Raw genomic sequence first — 22,680 nt, 5'->3', positions numbered from 1 at the left:
AAACCAAATATAGAAAAGAATCCAACTGGTCAGTGTTTCTGACCAGATTTCCTGAATCTTAGTATTTCCCTGAAACAACTTTCACACAGCAGTATGGAATCTATGAACATAACCTGCCTGGCATAAATCAACTACATAGTGTCAGTGTAAAGCTGACTGGCACGCTACACAACATCCTAGTGTGCCTCCTTGACTCTTCACCAGGAGACCCCACCCAGGAGCAGGATCTCCTTGGGAAGCCCAACAGTATAACTGCCAAGTCACAGAAAGGCTCTCCATGAGGAGACAGGCATGAGAATTCCCCCCAAAGTGAAAGATCATGTTTGGGGAGCGCAGTACTGGGACTTCCTCCTCCAGTAATTAAATCATGTTTTAAACAGTAAAAGCTGACAGGACCATTTTTTCATTTTATTTTGGAAGCCCCATATGTTATTGCTACCCTAGGTAGCTGTCTGCTTTGTTTTTGCTATCACTCCCAGTCCTCCATTGCCTTCAAATATATTTTTTTTTCCACTGGCAGAGGAACTACTGTGTTAATCTCAGAGACTAAAGACAGAAAGGAGGCAGAGAAGGGCTTCAACCTCTGGGATAAACTCACTTACATGACTTTAGAGATGTTTGGATCCTGACTGCTCACTCACTGGGGAATGTCAATTGCAGATTTGCTGCACTGCTGTAATGTATTCCATCTTGACAATTGCTGTTACCCCAGACTGAACATATAAGGGGGAGATACCTCAGGAAGAGGTAGGTAGACAGTAGATGGTTAATCCTACCAATTCTAAATACTTGAGACAAGATTCTCAGCTGATGTAAATTTCCATAGCTCCATTAGAATCAATGAAACTACGCAGTTTATCCCAGCTCAGGATTTGGTTTTCATCAGCAATAAATGGCATAAGCTGACATGAAAAAAATTCAGAACTAGACCATGATGAAGCAGAGAAACTGCCAGCCAGCACAGCAGGGGTTAAAGAGAGAATTTGGGCCCAGCTAGCCCTGCCCTATTATGCGTGCAGCCAATGCCAGGCCTGGAGGGAGGAGAAAAGGAGGGAGCCAGGCACAGTTTGGGGCTGTCTGTTGGAGGGGCAGGAAGTAGCTGTTTTCCTAACTGAGGGGAAGGATCACTAACTGCCTGCCAAGATGGCCACCTGGGAGGAAGCACGGTCTCCCCAGCCATGGGAGACTGTGGAGGAGACCTAGGAGCCTCCAGTACTGGAGGTAACTGAGTGGGTGAAGCCCAGGAACATTGTAGAGTTTGGCCTCACCAGCTTAGGGGTGCCCTGCCTGAAGGAGCCTGGAACCAGATGCCCTTCAAGATCTACAAAAGGAAGCAGACTGCCCAACTAAATTGAACTAGAGGGGCCATGCCCAAACTGAACACCCACTGGTGAGAAATAGCAGTGGGTTTAGACTTCCTACCAGGAGGGCTGCTCCTGTTCAGGGGTTTACAGTCACAGAGCCCTTGCCTGGGACATTGTGGAAAGGGAGGGTCCAGGTCCCTCTAACACCCCTACACACCACCACTCTTAAAGACTGAGTCACCCACCCAAGCAAGGGGCTGGAAGTAATGTACTCTAACTACCAGGCTGTCAGACTTCCTGTTACACAGGACTCTCCACTCTGGGGAAAATACTTCTACTGTGGATGCTCAAAGTCTAGCAAAATGTATCCTTCCAAACCAAAAAGATACTTTGCAGCTAATAGTGCTGGTAAATCATCAGCTGAAATTGTGAGTAGTTTTTTTTTCCCCGTCTGTCACTTCTTCCTTGTTATCCTCAGCAACCACAAAGTGAAATGATATTTTCTTCAGTTTCATAATGACAAGTATAGACACTTGTTCTGGGCAAAAATATCCTTTTATCTCAGTTGGAGCAGGACTGGCACTCCATGGTACAAAGCAACATTCTCAAAGCATTTTCATATCTAAATAATCAATTTTTATTTCTTTACATCCTGATCCATTGTCTCAGAGTCCAAACAAATTTGGTCACCAAACATTTATTAAGCATCTTTTGTGATGTAGTGGAGTTCATTGTTTAGTATTTTAGTGTAAAGAAAATGTGCTTACAGTCACTGAATGCAGTGAATCTTTGTTTGGGCAGCAGGGAAAAGAGGATGGGGCTCCTTTAAGGGTCCTTACTGCATTTGGGTTATAACGAGAGAGGCACATACCTGAGCAGAGCCAAGGGGCAACAGAAAGTGGCTGGCCCAGTTGGGGGCATTGACCCATCATGTACACTTGGGGGAGGAAAAGGTATTTATATCTTCAGCATTCCACAAGGAACTCATTCTTGAGAGGGCATCAGTATCTGGAGCTGTCCATCCATCTAGCTAAAGAATAAATACAGGCTGGACAAAGCAGTGCCTTCACTTTAGAGGGATGGCATGTAGAAGATAGAGAATAAATTAGTCTTAATTCTTAGTCACAATCTACTGATACTATCAATACAGATGCTGGTAGTGGGTGGGTGTTCTTTTTTATATGAACACCTGTCCATTTTGACTGGTTTGAGAAGACAAGATACCCACATGGCCATCAAACAAAAAATCAGATAATGAATTTCAGGCAATAATCACTTTTGTTGTTCTGATAGTGGTGTAAAGTTTTATATACATTATCTATCAATCACACAAATCATCCAGTCAACCTGTGTCCAAGAAACTGTATGTGAAACCACGGGATCTGTTTTTGATCTCGCATCACTTATACACTACAGTTATTGTGCCTGATTCTGCTCTCATACTCTTCAGTTCCAGTGAAGTCAATAGAAATAAACCAGTGTAAGTGAAAAGAGAATCAAACCCTGACTTCAGTGGAGAGTTACTCCTGATTTACACTAGAGTAGGAGAGAAAAGAATAGAGCTTGATTGTTTCTCCAGCAATACAGCACATTGGTTGGAATTTTCATATAACTGACAGAAAATTGTGAAGAGAGCTTTATTGTTCTTGTTGTCTAATCCATTTCTTTCATTGTCTCAAAACTCTAACAGGAGGACTGTTATTTATAAAGTGCATAGCAGTTTCTCCTCCCCTCACCTTACCACCACCCCCCCCACACACACATTGTTCTCTAATACTAGGAAAACAGCTGATTTATTCTTGTCATGTCACATTCTGGGGGTCTGAAAGGGTGAAGCCTGCTTCAGATGCTGTACAATGTCTCTGATTCAGTTTGCTATTGACTAATGTCTCTAGTGCAAAAAAAAAAAAAGTCCCATTAGTTAAGTGCAAGTCCCAGCTAAAAAATAAATAATAATGAACATCCTCCACCATCACCTCAGCATGGTGTTTAGTGGCTGCTTAAAGATACCATATAATCTTGTGGATGACTTAATCATTCCCTGCTTCACTTTTCAAATGAGAAGAGTGGTTATTAACCCTAGTGTTCTCTCAACATTTTCACAGTAGATCTTTATTGAACAACTAGCACTGCTTAGGTGGCGAAAGAGAGGATCTAAGTGTTATAAAACACTTGCTGCTGGAAAATTAAACAAAAATAGATGAGCTAAAAGGATTTTTAAAAGATTATTGTGGGAGAGGTTGTCTCACTTTGATCTTGTACCAGCTAAAATCTCAAAACTTGAATAGCTAATCAAAAAGGAAATGAAAGCACACAATGATTATCTCATAGGGTATTACTTTTTCCCCTAAGATTTCATTCCAGGTAGCTTTTCATTTTTTAATACATACCTTTTTAATTTGTACCTTTTGAAAAGATTCAGTACTAGGCAAATTGGTTGAAACTATAGTAAAGAACAGAATTATCAGATGGATTTTGTAAAGGGAAATCATGCCTCACCAATCTACTAGAATTCTTTGAGGGGATCAATAAGCATGTGGACAAGGGTGTACAAGAGGATCCAATGGATATAGTGTACTTAGATTTTCAGAAAGCCTTTGATGATGTCCCTCGCCAATGACTCTTAAGCAAAGTAGGCTATTATGGGATAAGAGGGAAGGTCTTTTCCTGGATCAGTGACTGGTTAAAAGATAGGAAATAAAGGGTAGGAATATATGGTCAGCTCTTACATGGAGAGAGGCAAATAAGTTATCCCCCAAGGATCAGTACTGGGACCTGTACTGTTCAACATATTCATAAATGATCTGGAAAAAGGGAAGTGGCGAAAATTGCCGATGATACAAAACTACTCCCTATCGTTAAGTCCAAAGCAGATTGTGAAGAGTGACAAAGGGAGTTCACAAAACTGGGTGACTGGGCAACAAAATGGCAGATGAAATTCAGTGTTGATAAATGCAACGTAATGCACGTTGGAAAACATAATGCGGTCTAAATTAGCTGTTACCACTCAAAGAGATTTTGGAGTCGGAGTTCTCTGAAAACATCCATTCAATATGCAGCGTCAGTCAAAAAAAGCTGACAGAATATTGGGAATCATTAGGAAAGGGATAGATAATCAGACAGAAAATAAATATATTGCCTCTATATAAATCCATAGTACACCCTTCTCTTGAATATGGTCGCCCATCTCAGAAAAGATATATTGGAGTTGGAAAAGGGCAACAAAAATTATTAGGGTACGGAACAGCTTCTATATGAGTAGAGATTAATAAGACTGGGACTTTTTAGCTTGGAAAAGAGACGACTAAGCAGGGATATGATAGAAGTCTATGAAATCATGACTAGTGTGGAGAAAGTAAATAAGGAAGTGTTATTTACTCCTTCTCATAATACAAGAACTAGGGGTCACCAAATGAAGTTAATAGGCTGCAGGTTTAAAACTAAAGGAAGTATTTCTTCACACAACGCACAGTCAACCTGTGGATCTCCTTGCCAGAGGATGTTGTGAAGGCCAAGACTATAACAGGGTTCAAAAAAGAACTAGATAAGTTCATGGAGGATAGGTCCATCATTGGCTATTAGCCAGGAGGGGCAGGGATGTAAAACCAAGCTCTGAAGTGTCCCTAGCCTCTATTTGCGAGAAGTAGGGAATGGGCAATATGGGATGGATCACTTGATATTTGCCTGTTCTGTTCATTCCCTCTGAAGCACCTGGCATTGGCCACTGTTGGAAGACAGGACACTGGGCTAGATGGACCTTTGGTCTGACCCGTATGGCTGTTTATGATCTAATTTCCAAAAATGTAATAAATATTTCTTGGCAGTAGAGTGGGATTAGATGGAAATTTTGACTGCATAAGGACTATATAATCAGGACCTAACCTCCAGGTCTAAATAACACAATACAGTTTAACTATTTCACTATATTTGCTATATTTTTTAAAATATGCACAGATTGTTTTACTCTGATTTGTTAATTCTTTACATGGTATATTTCTTGTTCTAGGTTCTATCCTTAGGAGCAGATGTTCTGCCAGAATATAAACTCCAGACACCTCGCATCAACAAGTTTACTATATTGCACTACAGTCCTTTCAAAGCAGTCTGGGACTGGCTCATCTTGTTGCTAGTGATATATACTGCCATATTCACTCCTTACTCTGCGGCCTTCCTTTTGAACGATAGCGAAGAACAGAAGAGACGAGTGTGTGGATATTCTTGCAGCCCACTGAATGTGGTAGACTTAATTGTGGATATTATGTTTATCATTGACATTCTAATAAACTTCAGAACAACATATGTAAACCAGAATGAAGAAGTGGTAAGTGACCCAGCAAAAATAGCAATTCACTACTTCAAAGGCTGGTTCCTAATTGACATGGTTGCTGCAATTCCTTTTGACCTGCTGATTTTTGGATCTGGCTCTGATGAGGTAAGCTAAAATAAAGAAGTAGCCTTTTCTTCCCAAGTATTGACTTTGATAATCTGCTATATCCACACGTAACATTTCCCTGACAGTGAGCTCAATTAGGCTGCTCAGTAATCTCCCAAGGAAAGTGGTGAAAGCCCCAGCACTTGGGACTTAAAATTTAACTGGACAAAACACGAGTAAGATGGTAGCGGATGAGCCTTCTCTGGCAGAAAAACAGACTGGATGACCCAAATCAATTTTTTTCATTCTCAAATTCTTTGACACAATCTTCTTTACAAATAACATAAACATACCATACATGCAGCATTGCAGAATAATCTTGGTGTTCCAAAGACATTTCTCTCTTCCTGTCTTTCACTCACACACATGGTTAAGCTGTTCTGTGGGTAGGTTGCGGGAATCACTCATCAGGTCTGTCAATCTGGCAATGTTAAACCAAAACTATTACTAGGTTTGTTTTTTAAATCATTTTAGAAGTTCAAATCCTTGCTAAAATAACCTGGGCCAGATCCTCAGCTGATATAAACTAACGTAGCTCTATTAACTTCACTTGAGCTGGTCTGATTTATACCAGCTGGGGCTTTGGCACAAGAGATTTAGTACTATGGTATTTAAGTTTCTTATCTGTGCTCAGATGCAAAACTTAAATGTGTTATATGCAGTTTAGGTAAAGCAAGTGTAAACTTGACCTGCACCAGTTTTCAAATATATACATTTGAAAACTGTCCAAATGTGTGTAACGCACATACATTTTGTGGATACCTGACCCAGTTCTGCCTCCTTCCAAAGAGTTTTTATTTAATTTAAGAAAGTCTAAACTTATAATGTACTTTGTGATGAAAGCTGAACTGACAAGTAAAAAATTCTTTTTTGAGGGTAGGGTAGAATTAGAGCAGTTTAAAAAAAAATTGCAGCAGCAAACCCAGCAAAATACGATCTGTAGGTTTCACAAAAGACACAATGAATCCACTTTTCCCCAATACAATTTTGCACATTTTGAATTAAGGGAAACTGAAAGTTTTGTGAATAATGTGTATGTGTTGTGAAGGGAGAAGAGAAGGTGAACATTACTGCCGAATTGATAATATTAGCATGAAATTTACTCATTTCACCAGGTACCATCAGTGTTGCATTGTGGAAACTGTTATGTCTACATATACAAAGAGCAAAAACATACATTCTATCTAAAATAACTTTATATTAAAGAAAAGCAACAAGAAGGAACAAAAATCAATTCTTCTTGAAAGAGCACAATTAGTGGATCTTCTTTGACAGACTGAACTGAGTTCTGAGAACAAGATGGCTATGCTCAGAAGGGTAGTTCTTAGAAACTTAAGCAAACAAATATTTAAGGGCCTAGAGCAAACAAATGACACAATGTTTAGTAGCCATTTACTCCTCAGAGACTAGTGATAATTTATAGTCTTACAAAAATCAGAAAGAAAAATGTGTAACCTACAGTTTCTCTTACTTCTGCGTTTTAAGTTGGATGGAATGAGATGGGCTTCCCTCCTCCTTCCCCTCCTTTTTGATGGACCGATACTATGGTGTTGTGGACCATATAAATACTTGGGAGGGAGAATGAGAGATCAGTTCCTTAGGGATCCTTCTGTTTCCCACTGAAGTCGATCAAAAGATCCCTGTTAATTTCAATGGGCTCCGACACTTATAGAAGGGAAAATGGGGAGTCTGGAGATATGTGCAGGGAACAAAATTAGTGGAAATAAAGTCTTGTGAAAGGAATGCAATAAAAAGAAAGAGCTGGTGCATTAAAGGGATGAGGAAAACATGAACCGTTCCCTCACCAACAAAGAGCTTTTCTCTGCAAAAGAAGACCAAAAGGCGATACAGCAATAGCAGTATCTTCTTGTCTTTTGCATTTGTCACACTTACCAGTGGTCAGTCTCCTGTATTTCCTGAGTCAAGTACCATCTCCTAACTGGCACCTGGGAGGAAAAAGACGCAAAATGGGCACCACTGATAGCACTGCCATGTGGTGCTGCTATTAACTTGGACCAATTTGCTCCTACAATTTATGGAGAAGAAGAGAACAAATCTAGGGAGGAAGCTGCAGTGAGCCTATGAAGAGGGGCTACATAGGATGCTTCCCCCACTGCTCCTCCACCTTTCCCCCTCTGGAAATTATCCACATGACCCCTATGCTGTGAGGGAAAAGTCCATAGAGTCAGGGAATGGAGAGAAGCCAGGAAGGAACCACTCTTAAGTGGCCTGATCCAAAGCCCACTGTGGTTAATGAAAAGACTCCCAGTACTCTTTAGATGTGGCCCTAAGTGTCATGGTTCTCCCCTCCAACAGACATGTGGCAGGAAAAGGTGTGGAGTGCTAGATTCTATAGTGATGGGCACTACAGAAAAACTCTAGGCAGGTAGGTAATGTTGCAGAACAGCAGCAAAGAATATTCTAGCAGCTGAATTCCCAAATAGCACAAATTTCAGCAGAAAATATTGGACCATATATTGCTTATTCCTTATGGTGGATATAAGGAAATCAATTATTCATTTTATCCCTCTTTCATAATTGAATATTTCTGCTCACTGTAGAATCTAGTTAGCTTTGTCTGAGAAACAACCAGTCTATGGACTTTATGACCAGTTCAACATATCTTTTCAGTAAACTCCTATCTCTCATTTATAGCATTAGATATATCAGTTACTTTCTAAAGCTGCTGGGTGAAAGTCTAAACTTCACTTTTATTGTAGTTTGGTTTCCTATGTTCTTGAGTATAATATTTCTACTGTGATCCCTTTTTAATAGCCCAGTGAGAGAGAGCGAATGTAAAACCATTACAATGAACTGCCTGTCGTTTCATAGACACTTTCAGTCATGGGGATGCCTTTGCCCTGAAAAAGCTTTTTTCGTTACCTAGGGGTTCTTCAGATAAGATCCCCTGCTAACAATTGTGCCTGGACATCCTTTTTATTAGGCAACAGCAGTTCTAAAGAGAGCATCATGTGTGATCACCCAGCTTTAGCAAATCAGCTATCCAACTGTGCCTAGAAAGGGCAGGAGATCATCAAAATGCCACATTCAACATTACTTGAATACCTTTGTTTGTGCCTTAGTTTGTCAATACAGGAAACTAATAGAGTAAAACTAATATAATGTAAAATAAACCTTTTCATTTCAAATAGATTTTTAACACAATACTATTATAGCTGTTTCTGAGCTGTTCTCTTCTCTGTGTGTTTTGACTGAGTGACATCCGTGAAACTAGGGGAAGCTAGGGGATGGCATACATTATCTTTTTTTGCCTTCTGTTACGCTGATAGTTTATTTTTAATCTTGTTGCTAGAATTTGGCCTAGATTTTCAGAAAAATGTACATGCAGTTGCATAGCTAAGTGCGCACACACACACAAATATATCATTTGCATACACATTTACAATGATTGGTCATGATACCTTTAAAAAATATTTAAAAATTTAAAAAGCCTTCTTTTTCCTACCATCTTCCCACTTCAGGTCCCAGATGCAGTGAGAGATGAAGATGGAGCAATCTGTTGATAATCAGACTTTTTTCTTTATCATATAGGCCCCAGTTCAGCAAAAGACACAAGCACGTGCTTTAATGGCTTCAACAGGAGTGCTCATGTGCTTAAAGTTATGGACATAAGTGTTTTTTTGCTGAATCAGGGGCAGAGAGGGAAAACATTGTCCTGAAAGATAAAGAAGGAAGGAAGACCCTGTACTATTGCTATTTGTACAAATAATAGAAATACTGACCAGTGTTACTGTATAAGGCATGTTCAAACCCTGTATCAACAGGAAAAAATGTAATCTTAGGAAATGCGGGGGGGTGGGAAGGGAGGCAGGAGCACCCATGAAATGTACAATTGAATGGGCCATTTTCAATTGGTAACAATAAGTCAGAAAAAGGGATGACTTTGTGGTTAACATGAAGGCATATGAATGCAATACTTACTTCTATTCTAAACTCTGAATTAAGTCTCACAATGCACATGCTAAGTAACGTCCATTTTACAGCTTGGCAAATGTTTCGATGAAACAATATGCCCAATAGCAGGACTAAGGATAGGACCAGTCCACTGTTCAAATTGGTAGATTCCCCTGTTTCCCTTAAACTGTATATTAAAACCAAGCTCCAAACATCACAGAAAATATCGTACATAGTTTTCACTTCCCACTTTAGCACTTGATTTGCAAATCAAATTTTCAAACTTTCATACCATGGACTGTCTTTTCATATGAATTATCTCCCCTTGCATTTACAATCCTAAGGACCACCTCTCCACCCATTCATGATCACATAACATTGTGGTGGGAACTACAGAAATCATTTACATGAATAAGCAATCTCAGGAAAGTCTTTAGTGTATTTTTAGCTGCCTTTAAGTCTATCAACTTGAAACAAGGAGGAGCTCCAATACGGCCTGCCCAGTCAGCTCTCTGTGCAACTACAGCAATGGTCCATGGACCATAGTTTGAGAATAAATGCCCTATTGTAAATGACTAATATTCATTCATTACTGAAGATGTTGGTGCGAAGGACAATGATGACACATACAGCAGAAAGGTTTTCAACTTCGACAAAGTCCTCAGAAGAGACTATTTAGCAAACTGAGAAATCACAGGGTGAGGCAAAGCTCTATTATGGATTAGAAAATGGTTTAAACAGAGAAAGAGGTTAATAGTGGTTTTCCTCAAGGATCTTTAGTAGGCTTGCTCTTATTTTATATATTTATTCATGATCTAGAAAAGAGATGACCATAGAGGTGCCAAAATTTGCAGGTGACACAAAATGATTTAGGCTAGTCTATTCTAAAGAAGATTTTGAGGAACTTCAGAAGGACCTTACAACACTAGGAAGCTGGTAAACGTGGTGACAGAGGAAATACAGTGTAGATAAATACACTGTAAGGATCAGCTTGAGCTACACATACACATCAAGGGTTATTTAGTTTTTAAAAGAGACAAATAGGACCTGACATGATCAAAATAATATTATTATTATTAATGTATATATTTCTAAGAAAATAAAACCACCAGAACAAGATGAGGGATCTAACCAGCAGGGTTTGAGTTATAATGGCTTTAAGCTCAGAATGAACACCATGTGTGCAGATAATTAGCTAATCCCAACTCAATCTTCCAAACAATTGAATACCAGTAATACCTTCCAAATGATGCCTCTTCAATCAGACAGACTAATGGATCTTCCTGTTTCTAGTCATTCCATCATCAGCTGGCCTCCAGCATAAATCAGTTCAACATCATGGCTCTGGAAATTGTCATAAATCAGTTGAGGATCTAAACTAACCGCAGTAGGGAGGAATGAGACAGTAAGCGGACTTGAGGAAAACCCATAACTAATGGGTACGGATTTTATAAGATATACTCAACGTCATACTCCCCAGAAGATAAACTAACTGTGAACCAATGTGATTAGCAGGATTTTTTCTAAATTGATGGTAGGCAGAAGTTTATAAACATTTATCTCTCTCAAGCTTCTCAGCAACAGTATCGAATAGTCCTTCCTAACAATCTGAATTGACCGTTATAATTTGGGGGTGAGCTCACATAAGCCCTTGTTGTGGGCACAGCCATACAGAGATGGCCTATGAGTTATTATCTGAATGTTATGATCATGGTTTTAAGCATGGATCTGAGCCCTTATAAAAGTTAAAATGTATAGCCTTCTGGATCAGGAAGCAATGTAATTACTGCAAACCAAATGTCAGAAGCAGTCCAGGAAGTATGTGGGGGTTCACCATCTTTTACACATAGATCAGTGGTTCTCAAACTGTGGGTTGCAACCCCATTTTAATGGGGTCACCAGGGCTGGTGTTAGACTTGCTGAAGCCTGAGCTCCACTGCCTGGGGCCAAAGGTGAAGCTGAAGCTCAAGCCCTACCGCCTGGGGCCAACGCCCAAGGGCTTCAGCCCTGGGCAGTGGGGCTCAGGCATTGGCTTCAGCCCTGGGTGACAGGGCTCAGGTTACAAGCCCCCCTGCCCAGGGCTGAATCCCTTGGGCTTGGGCCCTGGACCCCCACCAAGGGGGGCAGGGCTCGTGTGGGCTCAGGCTTCAGTCCCCCCTCCTGGGGTCAATTTTTGTTGTCAGAAGGGGGTTGAGGTGCAGTGAAGTTTGAGAACCCCTGAAGATGGTCTCTGTATAGACCTTTGAGAATGAAAAGATATTCATCAGTACCAGAAAATATTTACAAGTATGGGGTACAGTACAACAATTTGGTTTAGGTAGTGTGTTTGGAATATGTCCATTAAAGTAAAGTTCTTAACAAAGCTGACTTGTATTAAGCTGAAGTGATGGCATAGGGAGAATGAAGTGTTGTTCATTCATTTAAGAAAATTTCTGACTTCCAAGATATTGATGCACGAGGTGAAACAATGATTTTTACTATGAGTGCCTTGTAGTAACTGTGATATTTCTACTAAACATCTGTGCTTTTCAAAAATATGCATTTTTTTTCATCTTTATAAAATAGCCATTGGTTTGGATTTCTTTCCATTTTTTTAAATCGTGTCCTCTTTGTATTTTTTGTTATGTGAGAGTACAGTCAGTACTGTAAGTATGGCCAGAGTGACTATTTGGTAATTACATAAAGTACTTGAAGAATATCACCTCCTTAGCCAAGTCCTGACCATAGCAAGAGGATTCAGGACTATCGAATTTTAAAAGGCCACTTAGTCCATTGACCAAGTGAATCAAAAGTATCAAGACTGCTAGATTTATTGGCTAATAAAATGAATTGGTGTCACCTCAGCCTAGCTGAATATAAAAGTAGCTCACTATTGACAGCAAAGCTGCTCTTTCATCTCTGATGGATTTTTTTTATTTGTAATCAAAATGTGAATTTGCTTTCCTGAAGCAAGGTAACTGAAAGAGTGGTGTTGCCTATTAAGGGCCCAATGAAAAGCCATTGACTTCCAGGGGCTCTGAATCAGGCTCTAGCTAATCCAAATCTGTAACCTCAATAGCTGTGCATGTGATGTTGTAACTGTATTATGCTGACCCACAGTGAACCCTGAACAGCTGCCAAATAAAAATTAAGTGGTTATCCAGCAAATCCTTACTCTCACAGGGCCAGCCTGTGGCCCGGTTTGTGCAGCCAGGCAAGATTTTAAGAAATCAGGTAGCAAGCAGTTCAGGGAGGAGAACAGCTTCCACAGTGCTGCTACATCCTCTGAGGAAACTGGTGGGAATGGGTGGCCTGGGGCAAGCAGTGCGTGGAGCATTGGCGTGACGAACATGCTGGGGGAAGTATGCTGTACCAGATATCATTCTGCTTTGTCTTGGTGCAAGGGGGGATGCAGACTGTGCCAGTCTGCCTTCTGTGTGTTCCCGTGGCAGTACAATGGGGCAAAGCCATGACTGCACCTACAAATAATTTCATTGAAACCAATTAAGCTATTTGCCTAAGGATTGCTCATGTGTGTAAGTGGGACAGGACAGAGTCCTAAACCATTAGACCCTAGTCTTTATAAAGATTTACACATGTGCTTAAATTAAAGTCAATATATGCAACGTTAAGCACATGCATAGGTTTTCACAGGATCTGGGGCCTTAGTGAACTTCTCAGATGTTGAAATCACTCTCAGTTCAGCCTCATCCATCATAATGCAACTGAAGTATTGACTGAAATTATTCTCTGTCAATAGAATCTTAGGCAAAAATTAATTACCCTGCACCTCCTTCCTTCCAATTCCTATAATCAGAAAACAATCATTCATACATTGTTTTTTCTTCTTCTGTTTATTGCATCATCATGTTCTAATTCAAGAGTGCCCTTCATATTATACTTCATGAATAACAGACTGCACAATAATTACACATTTATTTAGTCCAGGAATAAGTCTAGAAGAAATATGACATCATTAAACCGTCTGCACTGATTTGTTACACCCACAATGGACTTTGAGTCAGCTGCCAACTTCATAATTTTTGGCATTACCATCACATAGCGGTAGCTTAATCAGCTGTTGTTACTCAATTATCACCATGTGGTGTCGTAATAGAACAGTGGCGGATTTGTTCTACACATGCTGTTACTGTCCTTTTACAAATGTTGCACATGCAGCCCATGTTTTGCATGTAGGGGTTGACAATATTGTTGTGATCTCACTCTGAAACACATAAAATAGAGAGAGGGTTAATAAAACATTAATAACTAGTTTAGTACTTAGTGAGAGGAAACTTTAATGTGCAGAGTATTCCCCCCAGAACCTTTCATAAAGCTAAGAGAACTTGTTAAATGTTATGTATTATCGATGCATACAGAAAACTTTGTCTGGCATTTACTATGCTTTAATATTACATGCACAGACTTAATGAGTAGCCAAAATATTTGTTGCTAAATTCTCTATTTGAAATTCTATAGCTACCATTTATAGTGTTCTTGATAATCTATTTTAAAGGGCACTAGCCACAAGCGCATAAAGGACGGAATAATGGATAGGAACTGGTAAATGCCAACAAGAGAATGCTGGGTAATTGTAGAGTGAGGGGCAAACCCCTCCCTTCTGCCTAGGGCGGCAGTGGAATTGGTGCAGTTCTGCTGCACAAAGGTAGGACTAGATTTCCCGTGCCATATGCCATTGATGATATGTAGCATTCTAATATTTTGTCACCTTACGGAGTTAGGAAAATAGGTCAGATACAATGTTCAAATGATTCTAGACATCACAATGATAAGTTATGCCATCTTTAACCATTAACGAAACACATCAGACAGTTCACTTCCTCAGTATATTTTACATTATAATCATGTAGGAGGCTGTGAGAGGAAATTAAATCAACATTAAATTGAAATAGGTTGCTATCACTTAAACTTTTTTAAACTTCTAGTAAATGACAGTCTTTTTTCTTTACCCATTTCAGGCTGGCTTGTTCATGTTTGCTATTTTGGAGTATGCTTGCTAGCGGTGAAAATCAGTTTCTAATGTCTGTGTCTTATTTTCGCAGACAACAACGTTAATCGGTCTTCTGAAGACAGCTAGGCTGCTGCGTTTGGTGAGGGTTGCACGGAAATTGGACAGATATTCAGAATATGGTGCTGCAGTTCTGATGCTACTTATGTGCATATTTGCACTAATTGCACACTGGCTTGCTTGCATTTGGTATGCCATTGGGAATGTAGAAAGGCCTTACTTGATTAAAAAAATTGGCTGGTTGGATTCTCTAGGAGAACAATTAGGAAAACCCTACAATGTGACTGATCAAAGCTCTGGACCATCCATCAAGGACAAATATGTTACAGCACTTTATTTTACCTTCAGCAGTCTGACAAGCGTAGGATTTGGAAATGTATCTCCTAACACCAACTCAGAGAAAATCTTTTCCATTTGTGTCATGTTAATTGGCTGTAAGTATTTTTTATTTTACTTTTATTTTTAACTCAGATTTGAACAATGGATACAATAGAGTGAGTTTGTTAAATTATAAACATGGAGGGTGGAAGACAGATAAATGAAAAAAATGATGATACATAAATATATATTTATAGCATATCATGCTGTGTCCTGGAGTCTCAGGTATGGAATTGTCTCCATGAAATATATATAGATATGGAAAGACAAAGGCTCCAATTCTATAAGTTTCTGAAGAATGTGCTTGACTTTAAACACATTAGTAGAACCTTGACTTCTATAAGACCACTGGTGCAGGAAGTCCCTTGTTGAATTGGGGCCAAAAGGAGAAGATCTCTGAGTGTTTAAAAAACAAAATACAACCCTTTCTCAGTAGAAAATGCTTATTTGAGCACTTTTTATGCTCAGGGGAGACTTCCAAATGTGCACAATACATTTATTAATATATGCAGCCCATATTCCTACCTGCAGCTGTAACACTGCACAATCAGCATTAAAATGTCTGGTACTGGCCACTATCCATGGTGGTATTACGATCTGAAATGACTTTTTTCAGAATAAGCAGCTTCCATCTAGTTGAAAACAGTTGATTTATGACAAAGAAAAAAAAGCTTTTTAAACAGATAGCACATTGGCAAATAAGCCCCAATATGACCAAGCCCCTCAAGTGTCAAAAGTTGAAAATTGAGAGGACGGACCATTTGAGTATTTGCTTTGCTCCTCTCCTGATTGTGGGTTCCAGTTCCAAGCTTTGACAGGTGATAGCTGAAAAGCCACAAGATTCCATTGATCTGCCTCTGTTGTGTGGATGTTTGTCCTGTTGCATGGGAAGTGTTGTCAAGCGCACACACAGGAGCAGATCCAGCACTATTTGGGCCTTGATCCTGCCAGCCCTTGCACCATGTGCAGCTGTGAGAGGAAAGAGAGTGTTTCATTTGCTAGTGTGAGCAGATACTGTGGACAGGCACCTATGAGGCTGTACACTAGACAGAGTCCTCAGTACTGAGTAGAAATAAGTCTCAAAGCCTTTGTGAACCCACTTCCTGACTCTCAAGAGCAGATGATAAAAAAGGGCCCTGCTGTAGGAGGAGGATAGGTGAATCTGAGGAGTCTTAGGCTAAAGTACAATGTTCCACATATCAATGATGTGACTCTTTGGCCTTACTGACATTTCAAAGCAGAGGTCACTTGGCATCCAAACAACATTACTCTCATTGCTGCAGGATCAGGTTCCACATGTCCTCTGCCCTGCTCATCACTTTTTACATTGTGTTTTTAAGTGCATCACTCATGCAGAAACTTTATTGGCAAACTTCAACAGTCTGTTACATACTCTGTAAGAGCCAACCAACCAACAAATTCTCCCGGAAATTCTCTGGTTTCCTCTTTCTAGCAGTTGCCTTACAGAGACCACATCATTCATTGAGTTATGTTTGATCATGTAATATTCTCATATTCTTTACTCCCTCCATTCTGAGCCAGCACACTCACCTACAGGGAATGTATTAGAGAGTTTGTATCAAATACAAGAAGAGGAGGACAAACATACACCTGGTGCTCTCAGCACTTGGCAAAAGAAAGCAGCAAGCAGTATAGAATTGGTCTCACTTTATTTCTTATGACCTTTTACTACTGTAAATAGTTGTGACAGTGCACATGAGAACCGTTGAGTATGGCCAAATCCTCCTATCCTTACTCAATTCTTTATCAGAAAAAAATCCATTTTGTCTTCAGAGGGAACTTTGTCTGACAAGAGTCTAAGAACAATAGTATTTAGTCTGATGGGAACACATGAAAAATACAGTACATGTTACGACAGGGTACTCAATTAAAAGCTCTCAGGAAAAAAAATTTCAAGTGAGGTCTCTTGGCTAAATGCTTTCATATACCGCAGAAATTAAATGCTGCTGTTTTTTTAAAATGAAACCTCCAAGGTTCGGTTCTCCTTTAAAAAGTCTACAACTAAAGAACTGTAGGAACAATAATAGCATGGCTGCTTTTACAAATATAATTATATGTGTATTTTCTGAATATATATGTAAATTTTAAAACAAGTAGCCCTTATAAAGTTAAGATAGGCAACAAGAATCATTTGTAGCCTAGATAGACTTCTGAAGGAGAAGAGCATGAAAAGATTGGACCATTTAATTTAGGAAAGGTGACACGATAAATATATAACAAAACGAACTATATAAAAAAGGTATACTGGGTTACTCCTACATTTTTCATAATGTACAAACAATGGAATAGTCAATGAAGTTGAAAAGCATTATATTTAGAGGTGATAAAGGAAATACTTTTGTTTTTACTGAACATAAAATTAATCTGTGGAATTCATTTCTACAACATATTGTTTAAAGTCTATAGTTTAATGAGACTAGACTTTTATATGGCAAATGAAGTTATGTTAAAAACTATAAAAACTATTCAGAAAGGATACAAGTGCTCCTCCATCAGGGCATAAGTCAAGCACTAACTGATGGGGGTTAGGAAGAGACTTCCCCACCGGATAAGTTGTTCCATGGTTGTCCAATACAGGTTTTCTTCCACCTTCCTCTGAAGTATTTGATACTTTACTAGAAGTGCTGTTGTAAGAGACAGAATACTGGGCCAGATGGACCATTGGTATGATTCGTATGGCAGTTCCTATGTTCCTCTGACTTGCTTTTCTGATCCATTAACCCACCATAGAGTCTCTGCTTCTGTTAATAACAACGCTAAAGGAAAAATATGTAATGTTAAGGTATTCACAAAAACTGAGACTTCATAGCAGCAGTAGCCAATGTCTTTAAAGACAGAACCACCTTTTTATGGAAAACTATTGTTTTAGTAGAGCTTATTTTTAAATCAGATTGAATTAGTTTAGGGATTGGTAATCAAGGTGCAGCATTGAAATTCTCATTGAAGTTCTAGAGCTTTGATGTAACATTAAAGGAACTAACATCACATTAGCTTTTCTCCCTTAGATGAAAGGCAGTGTCTTCTCTTTGTCTTTCCAGGAAAAAAATCAAAATGATTACTATAAACTGGTGGTGCTGTGTCTCTCATTTGGAAATTTAACAAAATCTATTGAATTACCAAAAACAGGAATTTTAAGGAGTAGAAATCGAATGCACTAAAACCAGCCTTAGATCCTGATCCTGCAAAGGAGCCACCCACAGAGTCCTATTTATGTCAGTGGTGCTCTACATAGGCATGTGTCCTTATAAGCAAATTGCTTTACAGGATAAAGAGCTGAGTTTGCAGTGAGTTATTGGAGCTATTTAACCTAAAGACACTTACATCTGATTCTGTTTTTTATTTATGTCAGGAGCATGTGTCCGGAATGGCTCCAAACATTTATCATATTATTACAGATTTTAAAACACAAAATTGAGATTTGGCTACAAACATCCAACAGTCCATCCAGTCTCTGTTATTTCAACCTCTGTTATTTAAAACTCTGCATTATATGAAACTGGATCTTGTCCCCCTTTAACATTTAATTAGATTGAAAAAGAACCTGTTACTCAAACTAACCTCCCAATAGCCTTTAGATAATCACGGTCGCACTCTACTTCAGTTTTAGGCCCCAAGCCTGCAAAACCTTATGTGCCTGCTTACTTTTACCCACTGCAAGCAGTCCTGTTGAAGTCTATAGGCTGGTAAAGTTAAGCCACAGGTGCATAATCTTCACAGGATCAGAACTAAAAATCTTCAAAACCAAACATTGCAATCGTGTTTAGCTAATATTTGTAAAACTTCTTTCAGTGAATGTTCCTTCTGTGAAGCTTGCCATTAACATACTCAGACAATTAACAAGCTATGAATGTTTTTCTTACATCAGGCAATATCAAATCCAGTTTCTGTTTAGAAGACCAAAACGTTACTAGATCTGATCTGACCTGTTTTCCATACTAGTCTCTGCAGTAATAACAGCTGTGTTGTGTGCAGAATGTAGTGATATTAGCTAACTGTTTGTTTCTATCTAATCCAGCATTAATGTATGCGAGTATTTTTGGAAATGTATCTGCAATAATCCAAAGACTGTATTCGGGAACTGCACGGTATCACATGCAGATGCTGCGAGTAAAAGAGTTTATACGCTTTCATCAAATCCCCAACCCTTTGCGGCAGCGACTCGAGGAGTACTTCCAGCATGCGTGGACGTACACCAATGGCATTGATATGAATATGGTATGTAATTCTACTTTTGGAAACTAGCATCACAAAGTCCTAGGGGTCTAGAATGAAACGATTCTCATAATTTTGGCGATGCTAGGTTATGTTTCTTTCTCACAGGTTTACTTTTTGCCCAGGAGACAGGCCCAGGTTCCCAATCCATGTCATCACATGGTGTTGAAACAAGATGTCACATAGCAGTGTCCTGTTATAAAGTGCAATGTAGCATAGACCCATAAGACATCACTTTCCTCCTTTTGGAGAAACTGTATCAAGTCAGTAGACTCAATTCTTGCTATTCTCCACCACTTTTAATTTAGTTGTACATTAACCCTTCCCCAAATCTCAGTCTCACAGTCTTTGGACCGTAGCACACCATCAGTTTTTACATTGAGCAGCCCATTGAAACCCAAGGGAGTTCTGCATAAATATTTACAGCATGCTATGGCCACCTGAAAGTTTGGAGCAGCCCAGATTCCGTTGTTAACATGGAGTTCCATGATTAACGTGAGAGGCAGCCAGTGGTGTGGCACAGATGGTGAGGAAAAGACAATGGCCAATATATATTTTTTATGGTTAGTAATTATGGTGAGTGCTTCACTTTTTGGGTGCCAGAGCTGGGATGTTTTAAAGCTACCTGGTTTTCAGAGAATGGATGCTCAGCACCAAAGTTGGGCATCCAAAACCTGAGGCTCTCCAAATCACTAGTCACTTTGAAAATCTTGCCAATAGTACTAAGCATTGAACTCCTAGTGTTGGTACACACAGCACAGGTTGGGAACCACTGCTGGGTGCTATGGGCTAAAAAAAAGGAAGTGGTGCAGGAGAGAGAATCTTAAGAACACTTGCTCCAAATGCAGCTTTTTCAGGATTACTTTTAAACATTCCCCTTGATCCAGACACCTCAGTTTCACACCAGTGTAACTCAGTTGGAATATACAGCATTACACTTGCATAAAATCAATACAGAGTGAGGTCCTTTTTCAGCATTGCATGACACAGCACTAGTACAGTGTAACATGTATTTTGGAGGTGGCGAAAGTGGATTAGTTGGCATCCCAAAAGAGAAGAATTCTAATCAGAAAATAGCCTGAATAACAACTGCTCCCACCCACCAATCTCCATGTCTTTGCTGAAAGCCATCACAGAATTAACCATTCTGCAATTCAGTGTTTTACTATTTTAGAAAAAAGTGCCAGGATCCAAGATCTATACTTTTTACCCTTGACACTTGATTATAGACACTGACAGAATACTGTAAATAAGTCTTATATCAAGCTACAGACTATGGCATGCTAAAAGGAAATAACATCATTAACAGAAGTAGGCATCCACTTGCTCTGCTTTTTTTCCAAAAGACAGAAATCTCCTTTCTGAGAAGTTGAATCACTCATGTTCAAGCCATCAATGGCATAATACAAGCTCAGATAACTTCCTAAGGTATTCTAAGACTGATAGATCTGAGACCTTGCCTAGCTTTCTAAATGGTTGGAAGGAAAAGAAACTCCACAAGTTTCAGTACATGTAAATAGAAATTAAACCCTTACTAGTGTTGCCTTAAATATAAAATCTTCCAGAGGGGTGGTTGTTTCTCTGTGAATAAGTTGGAAGAGTGCACACCTTACGTCAGTAGATAAGGGCAATGATTTGATAAGGCATTTAGGGCTCAATCACTGACAGCTTGACTTCTTGGTTACTGTTACATAAAAGCAGATTTTATGGGCAACAACCTATAATCAATCCCCCATTGCCCACACGCATACACTCAGACACACTTCCACAGGCATTGCTGCACCTCAAGGGAGAATTCATACCCCAGAACAGGACAGGTGGTGTTTGAACAAGCCTCTCTGAGGTTAAACTAGTGGAAAGGCAGCGTCAGAGCTTGATCCTATATGTTACTGAATGGCCCTAACTCTCACTGAAGTCAGTGGGGTTTGAGATGCTCAGCACTGTGCTGGATCCAGCCCTTGAGTTGGAGTAGGTCTGACTCTAGTCCATCATAGTACTTCTGAAGATATTAAATAACAGGAGTGCACCTTAAAAGGAACTCATTCACTTTTGATTACTGGATGTGACTGTATGTGAAACAGTACCCACAAATTGGATGTTGTCTGGTTAAACTTTTGCATAATACAGAAATCGGGGTGTTGGGAGTTGTCTTGGATTTGTCATTTATGTGAAATACAAATTAAATGGATTAAACATCCCCACCTACATCAATATGATTGTGAGGCAGTATGAAGGTTTTGTTTTAAATAAAATATGAAACAATAACAGTCCAGATTAGTGGCTTGTTTGTTATATTTTATTTCTTACTCTCTCATGCTATTCTCTCTCTCAAGTCTATGACAATCATTTAATTTACTTTTAATGTATGTTTGTTTGAATAAATTACACATCAATTCAAGGTTGATATGCCAGTTGTCTGATTTATGTTGTACTTATGAAAGATTTATCTCTTTCCTGTCTGCTTCATTCCTAAATACATGGAATAACACCATCCACTGGTAAGAGCAGGAGGTATTTGTATCAAATTTAATTCCAGTGTAAAGTGTGGAGAATATCCATGTTATCTGTTGGGTTTAGAGCTTGTTTAATGTTTTCTATTTTTAGTTGTAACCTTTTTGCATGATGAGCTGGTAGATAACAAAGAGAAAGGCACCTAAATTGAATCAGAAGTGGGGAAAAACAGATAAAACTGCTTGATGTTGCCACATTTATTAGACAGTTTTATCCCACAACTCTAATCAAACTTCTCTGTCGAAAAAAGATCATATGCATATGATATTCATTAGATAGTTGCTCTGTAGAAATGTCACACTCTGATAAACTTGCCATGCTGATCATTCTCCATTTTCCTTTTTATGTGAATGCTTTTAGTTCAAACCCCATATGCATGTTAGCAGCAAGTACTGACAAAGTTTTCCAGGCTCTAAACCATGACCATATGCAATGGACTGGCATGTGGTTTTGAGAGTTTGAACTTGCATGAAATCTCTGTATTTACATCCACAGGGACCAATTCTGTCCCCAGGCAAGTGTGTGTGAATCCTGCCAACTTCAGCTGGAGTTCTGTGTGAATATCTAAGGGCAGAATTTGATCCTGTCTCTTTTCCCTCTCTCCCGCCCCCTCCCCCGTCCCATCACTGAAATCTGAGTAAAAATAAAGTCTAAAATGATTTTCCTTCTTTGAAACGTGAAATTTATGTATATGATATACATAACTAATATGAATTTTGTTTCAAAAATGCTTTTACATGTCAGCACTAATAATTTAAGAATTCAGGGAAAACAAATTAACTTTTCACCTAAGAAATAATACTGTACTTAGATAAAAAAAAACTTGCTTTCTTTAAAAAAAAAATCCTGCAATTTTTTACTGAAAATAAGGAGATATTTCATGTTCATCTTAGATGACT

At 39.1% G+C, this 22,680-nt stretch overlaps 1 protein-coding gene across 3 annotated transcripts in view; it reads left to right on the top strand.

Moving 5' to 3' along the window:
- Positions 1 to 22,680, top strand: part of KCNH7 (potassium voltage-gated channel subfamily H member 7) — a 341,200-nt gene that overhangs the window by 267,527 nt on the left and 50,993 nt on the right. For all 3 annotated transcript variants that reach the window (XM_074967447.1, XM_074967445.1, XM_074967444.1), the window contains 3 exons: positions 5,311 to 5,736; positions 14,694 to 15,093; positions 19,074 to 19,273. In XM_074967447.1, the coding sequence (XP_074823548.1) occupies positions 5,311 to 5,736; positions 14,694 to 15,093; positions 19,074 to 19,273 (1,026 nt within the window). The remainder of the gene's footprint in view (positions 1 to 5,310; positions 5,737 to 14,693; positions 15,094 to 19,073; positions 19,274 to 22,680) is intronic.

Source organism: Natator depressus, chromosome 11, assembly GCF_965152275.1.
Source record: "Natator depressus isolate rNatDep1 chromosome 11, rNatDep2.hap1, whole genome shotgun sequence".
In the NCBI taxonomy this organism is placed as follows: domain Eukaryota; kingdom Metazoa; phylum Chordata; order Testudines; family Cheloniidae; genus Natator; species Natator depressus.
Note: the sequence above shows the minus strand (reverse complement) of the source record. Positions and strands in the feature narration are given on the sequence as shown.